Raw genomic sequence first — 11,097 nt, 5'->3', positions numbered from 1 at the left:
ACACACACACACACACACACACACACACACACACACACACACACACACACTTGTCTGTTGACAACAGAGCTACTAATGTGGCTTAAAGATAAACATTACCAAAAAGTAATTACATGATCATTAAAAAAAAGCTCTGGCAAAAAATTCGACAGTAAAAACACACAATGCGTGCTTTGCGTTGTAAACATTTGAAATAATTGTAAAAAGAAAAACTCTTTTGAAAAACAATAAACCGAATGTTCCAAATATTTAGATGAAAACATTTATAAAAAAACACCTGTATAATCTCCTTGTGGTTTTGTTGTTTCAACCTGCACTAAATAAGCTTGTGCTTCTACCAAAATACATTCGTTTTCACAAAATAGAGCCAACTATCTTTATCATTAACGAAAGGAAAAGTCTTGGCTTCAATGCAGCAGCTGGTAATCGCGTGGTTCGGACGCCCCGCCCTCACTGTTTGTAAACACTGCCTCACAATGACAGAAACCAATGACGGATAGCGATTTAAAATTAAAATGAGGCAAAAGCGCGATACCTTAATATAAAGGTGATACTTTAGAAAATCTGTTAACATGTCAGTCCAGACATTTTGCCACAGCAAAGACGTTTGATCATCCGGCGCAACAGCTAGCGTCACCGGATTGCAACAATGCCTGCCAAATCGGTTCACTGACGGCTGCTACATTTTTTTTCTCATTAGCACATGATGTGTCTTAAAAGCACACATGACACGGTATTTATTAACGTTACCAGTTATTTTATGAGAGGAGTGCATGATTATCTAACGTTAGCAGGGTGCCTGAGCGATGAATGACCTGACTGACAGAAAGCCGGCCGGTGGGTCTGCAGCTGTCATTTGCCTTCCCTTGTGCCGGAGAAACTAGCATTAAAAGCTAAAAGGAAGGGCTTCACGTACCGAGTCTACAAACGTAGCTGCATTTCAGTCAACGTTAAGCAAGCTTTAAGTTAAAAGCTAACGTTAGCTAAACCAATATGTGTTCAAACATCCCTTCGCTGACAAGCTAGCTAGTGTTGTTATCGAGAGGCTAACGGTAACTAACGTAGCTAGCTAGCTAGCTAACCATATATGATGACATTTAACTTTTGTCTATTTGCACGAGCACTGCAAGGCCGATCAAATCTCGTCGGTGCATATAGGCATCCATATAAATTTCTGCGGGCTTTACCTGTCGTGATGCGGGTTGACGGCCGCTTCCATCGGGCTGAAGGCGGAGTGTTATTACAATCCAATTTTTCCACCACTGTTGACGCTGCACTTCCACCGAGAGACTACTACACAACTCCGCAATGAAATGGCGCCCAATCGCTTCCGTTTGACCCTATATAAACCTACCACGTGGCAGTGTCACGTATTTCCTGTTACGTATAGGGTGATTCTGTGCTCTTATTGGCTGTAACCAGACGTATGTCACACAGAGCACACGCCCACCACCTCCATCCGCTCCGGAACATCTTGTACTCAGGCTTGTTTGAAAACAATGGCAGTCGCAGTGCGTTGAATTTTCTTCTGTTTTTTTTTTTTAGATTTAGGCTTGAAAATATTTACAACTAAAGCTTAACTTTTACAGACGAACGTCCTTCTGTCAGCAGGGAATAGTGTTATGATGTGTTTGTTAACTGCAGTAGCCTATCTTTGCTGATCTCTGCCTTATTATAAACCTCCTTCGGATTTTAAATTGGTGACTGTATTTTATGGACATTATAAAAAATGGCAATTGTTTTAGCCTGGAGTATATGCTTGTGGGCAATCAATCATTCAGTTTGCTTGATATGCTTTTATATGATGTGCCGATATATAATGATCTGTTTTCAACCCAGAAATACTGAGATTTATCGAACTTCTCTAAAACTGAGATTCTGTTTTTATAGCACACAGCCTTTCTAACCATGCATTAAACAAACTTGTGCTAAAATCAGCTTTATTAGCCTATGAAAGTAATGCTGGGGTCCTTTTAACAAAGACCCTTTACAACAAACTAGGCCTACTTCGCCTGGTGCGGGACATAATATTTTAAGGAGTAGCCTACTCCGGTGACTTTTTAGGCTACATGTTATAAAGCTTGGGAGCTCACAAGATTCAAATATTGGTAAGAACTGAAGCAGCAGAGGCTGAGATGTCCTGTATGTGAATCCCTATGGGTCAAGCCAAAATGCTGGCGCCTACAATTCCCATAAAGCCACTCAACAGCATCTTGAATTAGACCTGGTAAATGCTCGCATCCATCAAACCCCACACTTTAAGGTAACTCAGGTTTTCTGATGCAAATGTTCAAACCCAAATCGAGATGACCCTATCCCTCTACATCTTAGGAAAACTCATTTTTAACGTCACCTGCAACAATTTACAACATATGCATAACAAATTATGAATTAAACCATAATAGTCCTAAACGAAATCATTGCTGTTTTAATCCCAAAACTTTAAAAGTAAATAATAGACAAAATAAGATTAATTCAAACAATTTACTGCCGTACCTCTGGGGAGGAAAACAGAGCACAAACAGGTTGAAAAAATGTACATAAGTAAAGAATCCTCAATACAGGGAAAATGTAGTACAAATAAAAATAAAACCAAGACAAATGTAAAAAAATATATACAATCTAATCATTTAGAAACACTCCACTTAAATATTTCAAGACAAAACACCTATAATCTCTCTGTCTGTCTTCTACATCTATATTTGCAAAGCATGAAGCAATAGTGTGGTAATCATAAACTCTTTTCATTTCATTCACACAATATGGTTGGGCGATATGATAAGTACAATGTGATGATTCAAATGTTTTAACTGAGATTTTGCCATATCATGTGTACAATTGCTGCTATCCATTTAATACTTTCTCTCTGGTTGTATTAGACCAGTGTGAGATATGTTGCAAACATTGGGACTTGATTGTTGATGATTGTTGCATCAATGTGAAGAAATACCTTTAGATGTCATTGTCAAATAGGACATTTCAAGTACAATTTCACTTACATGGAAGGTGCATGAAAATGGGAAATATTCTCAATAGGCAAAAACTTTAGCAAGACTTGTAGTATTAAGCGTGGTCTCACGACAAATTTGTTATTTATAGTACGTGTATACCAGGAGTTGTGACCCTTTAAGTCTGGACTTTTAACTAGCAACCTTCCAGTAACTGCACTGCTCCTCGGATTTAAGGGCCACCCCCACTCACACATTTCAGTGTGTATCATTCCCCTCCTCTTCTTGACGATGAAAGCCCATGTTCTGCTTTCTCACCATTTCAGCATAAAGACCGCCTTTCATCAACAGCTCCTCATGACTCCCCTCCTCCTTTACCATCCCATCGTTGAGGACAATGATATGATCGGCCTTCTCTACAACACTCATCTTGTTGGATATTAACAGCACAGAGCAGTTGTTGGTTTTGTTTAACAAAGATTGGTAGACCTGTTGGATACAAATATGACTTGGTGTTACATGTGAAAAATAGAAGTAAATTATGAACCAAATTTGACAAACTCAGAGGAATTTCCGACCTTAACTTCATTCTCTGTGTCCAAGTCACTAGTGGCGTTGTCCAGTATCAGGATTTTAGGACGTCTGATTAAAGCTCTGGCAATGGCAATACGCTGCTTTTGGCCTCCAGACACCTGGCCACCCTTCTCCCCAACATCTGTCCAAGAAAAGAACATACTGTTATTGGTTTTATGTACATCTTTAGGGAAACAGCGAGTGTTGCTGTTAACAAGCGCACTTCATTAAAATCATGGGTCCTTTTACTATTGTCTGTAGGGTTCACAAAGTTAAATTTGAAGCCAGGGTTGGCAAGATAGCCAACTTTAGGCTCCAACCTACACACAAAGACGTGCATTTGCACAGCTGCGCTGCTTCAGAGCAGAGCGGAGGAAGGGCTTACAGCAGCTACAGATGGAGGATCTTTAAAGCTTTTTTTCAGATCCCATAAGTTATTTATTGGTTTTCGGGTTAAAAAGACCATTTGAAACAATACATAAAAAAAGTGTACATTGGAAATAGATAGCAACCCTGCCTTTATGCCAATTTTATTTGTATAGCCCTTTTCAGTGGCAATGCAATTCAAAGTGCTTTACAAAAAACACCAAAACACATTATTAAAAAATATATACAAAAGTATACATATTGTACATATTAATACAAAATTAAGAACAGTAAATAAAAGTAAAAATTTTTTTAAAACAATCAAAACCAGGTTGAATACGAGAATAAAATTCATAGACCACAGTGAAGTGGACACAGTTAAACAAAGGCAACATCGAAAATGAAGGTCTACAGCTTTGACTTAAAAGAGCAGAGCATTGGTGCCGATCTGCAGTTTACCGGGAGTTTGTTCCAAATGTACGGAGCATAGAAACTGAACGCCGCTTCCTCCCCTTTTTTGTTCTGGTTCTGGAGATGGCAAGCAGACCTGTCCCTGATGACCTTAGAGGCCTCTGCGGTTCATAATTCATTATTAGATCTGACAGGTAATTTGGCCCTAAACAATTTTGCGACTTATAAACCAGCAGATTAATTTTGAAATCTATTCTTTGGGGCACAGGAAACCAGTGTAAAGACTTCAGAATTGGGCTGATGTTATCCGCTTTACTTGTGTTAGTGAGGACGCGAGTAGCAGCGTTCTGAATCCGCTGAAGTTGTTGGATGGATTTTTTAGGGAGACCTGTAAAGACACCGTTACAGTAGTCTAGTCTGAATATAAAGGCATGGATACGTTTTTCCAGATCTTGCTGACACATAAGTCCATTTACCCTTAATATGTTTTTTAGTTGGTAAAAGGCTGACTTTGTTATTGCCTTAATGTGGCTACTAAAGTTCAGGTCAGAGTCCCTAATTACACCAAGATTTCTGGCTTTGCCTGTTGTGTTTAAAATTATTGTTTGAAACCGGGCACTGGTTCTTAAGTGTTCCTCTTTTACTCCAAAAACAATCATATCAGTTTTTCTTTCATTCAATTTTAAGGAAGTTGTGGCACATCCAGTCATTAGTTTGTTCAATACATCTAGCCAGTTGTTGTATTGGATTGTTTAAGAGTGTTTAAGACTTTTTTTATTACCTTTTTTAACACATCATACCATGAAAGTATGTTAGAAATGAGTTAAAGTTTTCCAACTACTAAGAAATGTACCATTACAGTGATCCATTATATCCTTGTGCAACCATCTAAGAATTTAAATTAGAATGAAAAAAAAATTCTATCTCCAGAAAATATCAAGTACCCATGTGAAGGCCGCACTTAAAGGGGAACTATGTAGTTTTGTTTAGCTTGATTTACCTTAACTGAACAGCTTTGGAGTCACTGGAATGGTTATATGATTTTTTTCGAGTGGAATGGTGGTCGTCTCGACTTCCCTTAGCGCCCGTGAGCGGAAAAAAACACCCTTGAAACTTTCAACCGGGGAGTCGTCGGACTCAGCTTCAGGAAGTATTGCGTGATACCAGGTCTCGCGATGTAACGAATTGCTTCACACACACACGGCACACATATGGCCATTCATGAACCGGTAAATGGTGGTGATGGAGTTTTTCCACAATATTGTCATGGCTGAGCTGGCAAAAAAAGAAGCAGAAAGCTAGGAAAACATTGTAGGAGGAACAGAGAGAAAGAGGAAACGGCAGACTGACCGTGCAAGAAGTCAAACACAAGTAAACATAGGAGCTGCAAAGTATCTATTATATCCGAAGCTGTAGCGGGAACTCTATAGAGAAACCTGCGAGCAAAAAGCGAGAAAACTGCGAACAAATGGCCAAAACTGCATAGCGCCCCTTTAAGACTGCATTCTAATATATGCTGCGTTTGTGGGTCGAACCTGTGTCGTATCCATTTGTCAGATCCTTGATGAAGTCGTGGGCACGAGCCAGCTTTGCAGCCCTGAACATCTCCTCATCAGAAGCATCCTCGTAGCCGTACTTGATGTTCTCCCGCACGGAGCGAGCAAACAGCAGACAATTTTGGCTCACCACAGCAATCTATAAACAAACAAAGGATGAATCGGAAACGTCAGTGGATGTGTAACTGTCACAGCTGACTCTAAGAATAGTTGACAATGAGGGTAAGAGCAGGAGAAAAGGTGCAAGTAAATGTCCTTTTTTAGCACAGCCTGGAATATAGCTGCCTGCACTAAGGTGTGTTTGGGGCTTATGGTAAAGCTGTCCTAATGTTCCTTTGACAAAGGAGTGTAATTAAAAAGACATTTGGAGAAATCTGAGAACAAGCTTTCAATGAACTGTGATTCACCTTCCTTATATCATCATCATTGTACAGCTCGGGGATACTTTAATTCCATTTTCCTTTCATTTTATGGTCTCAGCTGCAGAATTCACTCACGTATTTGTCATCTTGATTTTTAGTCAATTTTGAAAAAAAGATTTGATATACCCTGTAGGTTTTCAGTTCCTCGCCCACACTGGCTGTGGTTTATTATGTCTTTTTCCATCATGTCCAAATAAAGACTACAGTAATAAGGCTTCTTGATACCCGGTATAAATAAGGGTTGGACAGAAGAGTTCCGCAAACTGCCTTAAGCCTCCCAAAAGGAAAGGTCCCATAAGGCAAAAAAGCTCATTGCAGTCTTTACTGTGTTTTTTTAAAAAGGTATATAGGAATTTAAAGTTAAAATTAGAGATTTTCCAATACCAGTATCGGTATCTCCTCCAATACTAACCAAAACGGTGTTATCGGGAAGTACTGGAGTTTATGCACTGATCCAACACCACACAATAAAGCCCTAAATAAAACCTATGTTACAGTAGTTTATTTATGTTCTTTTTCCGTTACAACTGACTGTTATAACTGATATCAAACTGGATAAAAAAAGAACGTTCTGTGGCATTCATTGTTTGTTTTTGTTCATCTTTCACAAAGAGTTTAACACATCACATCCATACACTAATTGTAGTATACAGTTGCAAAAACAACAACTGGAATCGGATCAGTAAACGGTATCGGCCAATACGCAAGTTCAGGTATCAGAATCTGTATCGGGAAGCAAAAAATGGCATCGAACCATCTCTAGTTAAAATATACTGTTTTAATGGTGAAAATATAGAAATAGATTTATCAGCAATGTAATAGCATTAACATGGTCAACTGAGATGCGCAGTACCTGCTTACCATTTAATTGCTTTAGGACAACAGCTTTAGAGGGCATTTTCTGTGACTTTGTTGTTTGTTAGCCGTTCTGTCTGCCTAGTAGCCAAAACTCACTTAATGCAACTTTAAAAGTGCCCGGTGAAGTTTTATTGTGGTACATTCAGTGGTTTTCACCAAACGCATAGCCTTGCGCTTCCTTGTGCACAATACAATAAAAACGGGAACTCATTCATAAAAGGTTGCTCCAGAAAGCTAATAGTGGTTAAAACTCATCAGTGTTTCTTATTATTATGCTCACTGCAAAATCAAATTGGAAGACAATTTCAGCTAAATGCTTAAAATATTCAAATACACCACCTTATCATGTAGGTACTGGTCTTGGTAGCTTTGCAGTTTTTTCCCATCCAGTAGAATTTCGCCTTCTTGGGGCTGGTAAAATCGCTCCAGCAGCTTGACACAGGTGGACTTCCCTGATGTGTTAAGCCCCACAAGGGCGGTGACATAGCCTGGCTTCATCTCCAGAGACACATCCTGGTATAAGAGAGAAATAGGGTGAATTGGTAAAGGGTTGTATGCAATAAAATCATTTTAATTGTAAATATAATAAATGCAAAGGAGACAAATATGCATAAATACATACCTTGAGCACAAGATTGCTCTCATCAGGCTTGTCAGAATAGGAAAATTTAACTTTTTTAAACTGAATGTGGCCCTTAAGATTTTTAGGGGCCAAAGTGCCATTTGGGGGTATATTAGGTTTGCGATCCAAAATTTCAAAGATCTTCTCTGAGGCTCCAATTGCCTTCCTCACCTCCGGGTAATAATGCATGACAGCCTGGAAGAGAGGTGGTAGAATGAGGCACTTTTTAATTTGATTCATTTATATGTGTTATTTTGAAGAAGAAAAATGAGCCACTTTTAATCATACATTAGGGGTTTTTAAAGTGTAAAGAACGTAATGTTTTATTCAAGCGTATTCCCATTATCTTGGCCTGTGGCTCACCTCAACAGCAGAAGCAAACTGCAACTCATAGAGGACAAAGGACACCAGGTCTCCGCTGCTAACGTCCCCTCTGGTCACAAGTGTCCCTCCATAGTACAGAATACACACCTTCAGGGACAGGGTGGTCATCTGGGAGAACATAAAAATGGTTTGAATAATATTAAAATATTCATTCCCAGCACTGAACATGCAGTTTCAGTTTTTCTAATGTGCTCAATTTGGAGGAACAGGGGTATGTTTGGGGTTTCATTTGACTTGAGGTTTGTTAGAATTTCTTGCCTCACCTCTGCTCCACCTAGGCTCCACCCCGTTGCCCAAATGTATGTCTACATTTTAGTTCTTTATTACATTTTCTAGCAGTAAACAACTGAAATGGCAGAAACCCCCTACTGTCTCATACTCTCAGACAAACACATGTTAAGAAATCATAGTACACTTTATAACCCAGGTCCGTATTCAACTCACGCTGTTAGCCCAGGTAGAGGCTGCATAGGCTGCTGCTTCCTTTTTATTGAGTGCGTAAGTATCGTCCAGCTGCTGTTTGTACCTCTCTGTCTCACCATCCTCGTTGGCAAAACTCCTCACTGTCCTAATGCAGGAGAAGGTCTCTGTGGCCACCTGGTTGGCCTTAGCCAGTGACTCCTGAACCTTTACAGCAATAGTCTGAAAAATGGATTTAAAAAAGAATTATACACAGTGTATATATATATATATATATATATATATATATATATATATATATATTATTTTTTTTGTATATTTCACAAACATGACGGATGGACATGATCATAGCTGCCCTGGAAATACAATAGCCATTTTTTTAACAGCTTCCAGCGTCTGGGGATCGATTTCTTTCCCATACACCAGCATTCATTGATTTTTCCGGCCACTTGAGGGCAACACAACAAGCTATGAGCACAACGCTAACATATAATCACCTTATCAAGTCCATTTCTCAACACAAAGCAGCATTAGCATTCATTTTTTTAGACATGTTTCCATTTATTTGGCAAATGTAAGTCCAATATTCACTCTCCTGGCTCTGTGTAACTCCTGAGGGAAATATCTTTCTGTCTTTAGCTGTTAAATGCTCCACTACGTTCACTAGCTAGTTGTCTGCTGGGCAGATAGTGTACAGACCATTGATCATTTATCTGAAAACAGCTGCCTACTGCAACTGGAAATAATTCTTATGAGAGCAGTGGGAATTATAATTCAAAAACAGGGAAGTTGTGGGCCATAAAAACCAAAACAATGAACTCAAAGATGCTTAGACGGTCCATAGAGCAGAGGGTAATTGCCAATCTGGGTTTATTATTTCTTATATTTTGTCACTTTGAACAAGCCCTTTCACATTAAGTCTTTGCATCCATTGTGTTCATTGATTAGAGCAGCTCTTAAAATTATGGGACATTTAAGGAAGTCCTCTTTACCTGGTGGAAGTGTCCAGTTAGCTTGGGTATGACCCAAATAATGGGCAGTCCCATGCAAGTGAGCAGGGACATTTTCCATGACTGGCTCACCATGAAGAACATGAGGAAGCCAAAACGCGCTGTGTACCACATCACAAGACTTAGTTTCTCACTCAGTGCCTCGCTCATATCATTAGTATCCGTGGTAACGCGGGACACCAGTTCACCTGAACAAAGGAATTACAGTTTAAATATATGTTGTTAAAATCATGCATATTCTGGATTCATACCAGCCCACACACATTTAGTCAAGTATATATTTAAGGAAATGCATAACAATATGGAAACTGAACTTGGCTCTGATATAAAATGAAAGGGTGAACAATAAATGAAAGTAAAAATAGGTTTAGGGTTATTCATGATGACCTACTGTATCAACGATGACTTATACAGTATACACATGCTCTCATCTTACCTGTTGCCTTGAAGAAATCAATCTCTTGTTTGAGCACGGCCTGGAAGACGGCTGCCTGCACTGAGGTGTGTATCAGGCTCATGGTGACGTTGTACATGAGGTCACAGAGGAACTCAAGTACAGCACTGAAACATAAGAGAGAACACGTTACAGTGTAATGTACCCAAAATGCCACTACTTTACACTTTTACTTCAAATGTTAATAATAATTATTATTAAATCAAAAATAGTTTCCTTTAAAAAGAGATTATCTATATTCTTCCTCTATACCCAAAGATGGCTTACTTTTTACGCATGCATAAATTGTAATTCTGTTTAAAGCATTCAAAGAAAAGCGTATAAAAGCAAAATGTACTGAGTTTTGGATTTGATAACATTTTATTAAAGCTGAAATTACACCACGTTTTAAAGCCCTAAACCCAAGTTTTGCCTGAAAGATTACATATTTGCTACTAAGCCAAATTCTGACATGAAATATTAGTTTTTTCTATTAAGAAAAAATGAAAGAAAATAAAAATGTAACTACTTTGTTACAAAGTTTACATTACCTGCCAATAGTCATTAGCGTCATGATCCTAATGGCCTTTGTGAATGCATCAGGTGATTCTTCATTTATGATCCAGTCAGCCACACGACCAGTGTAATGAGGAACAGCCATCTCCCCTGAGGTCAGAAGATCACAATATCACACAATATAACTTTAAGGAGACTAAAACTGTCAAAATATGTCAAGTGCGGTCTTTCCAAGCTTCACAATGCTCTACTTTAACTTGAAAGACAGGGATGTCTTCATAGCTCTGCTTGGGAAATGGCTCATTCCGTAGTTGAGACAAATAGTAAACTGTGAATAAGCTGTACTTGATTCAAAACTGATTAGAGCTCGACCGATATAATTTTTTTAAGGCTATCGATATAAATATTAGGTGATTTAATATATATCAGCTGTCGACAAGATTTCCCTAACATTAGTTATTTATAGTTAATTATAAGTCCTCACTAAAATAATATGAGAATGCAGTTTAAAAAAATGCAGTTTGTTTTACTGTCACAACAGAACAGAGGAACATCAAAATATATTAAAGTTCTGATAA

General features: G+C 38.6%; 2 protein-coding genes across 3 annotated transcripts in view; both read right to left on the bottom strand.

Moving 5' to 3' along the window:
* The window catches only part of brd2b (bromodomain containing 2b), an 11,951-nt gene extending 10,601 nt beyond the window's left edge, over nt 1–1,350 (bottom strand). The window contains exon 1 of the mRNA XM_032518099.1: nt 1,188–1,350. Within this exon, the coding sequence (XP_032373990.1) occupies nt 1,188–1,219 (32 nt within the window). The 5' untranslated portion in view covers nt 1,220–1,350. The remainder of the gene's footprint in view (nt 1–1,187) is intronic.
* Nucleotides 1,351–2,466: 1,116 nt separating this feature from the next.
* The window catches only part of tap1 (transporter 1, ATP-binding cassette, sub-family B (MDR/TAP)), an 11,878-nt gene continuing 3,247 nt past the window's right edge, over nt 2,467–11,097 (bottom strand). For both annotated transcript variants that reach the window (XM_032518104.1, XM_032518105.1), the window contains exons 4-13: nt 10,555–10,669; nt 10,007–10,131; nt 9,553–9,758; nt 8,585–8,782; nt 8,120–8,248; nt 7,757–7,951; nt 7,474–7,647; nt 5,834–5,993; nt 3,527–3,663; nt 2,467–3,437 (exon numbers count right to left, since the gene is read on the bottom strand). In XM_032518104.1, coding sequence (XP_032373995.1) covers nt 3,207–3,437; nt 3,527–3,663; nt 5,834–5,993; nt 7,474–7,647; nt 7,757–7,951; nt 8,120–8,248; nt 8,585–8,782; nt 9,553–9,758; nt 10,007–10,131; nt 10,555–10,669 — 1,670 coding nt within the window. In that variant the 3' untranslated portion in view covers nt 2,467–3,206. The remainder of the gene's footprint in view (nt 3,438–3,526; nt 3,664–5,833; nt 5,994–7,473; nt 7,648–7,756; nt 7,952–8,119; nt 8,249–8,584; nt 8,783–9,552; nt 9,759–10,006; nt 10,132–10,554; nt 10,670–11,097) is intronic.

Source organism: Etheostoma spectabile, chromosome 6 (assembly GCF_008692095.1).
Source record: "Etheostoma spectabile isolate EspeVRDwgs_2016 chromosome 6, UIUC_Espe_1.0, whole genome shotgun sequence".
NCBI classification, from domain to species: Eukaryota; Metazoa; Chordata; class Actinopteri; order Perciformes; family Percidae; genus Etheostoma; species Etheostoma spectabile.
Note: the sequence above shows the minus strand (reverse complement) of the source record. Positions and strands in the feature narration are given on the sequence as shown.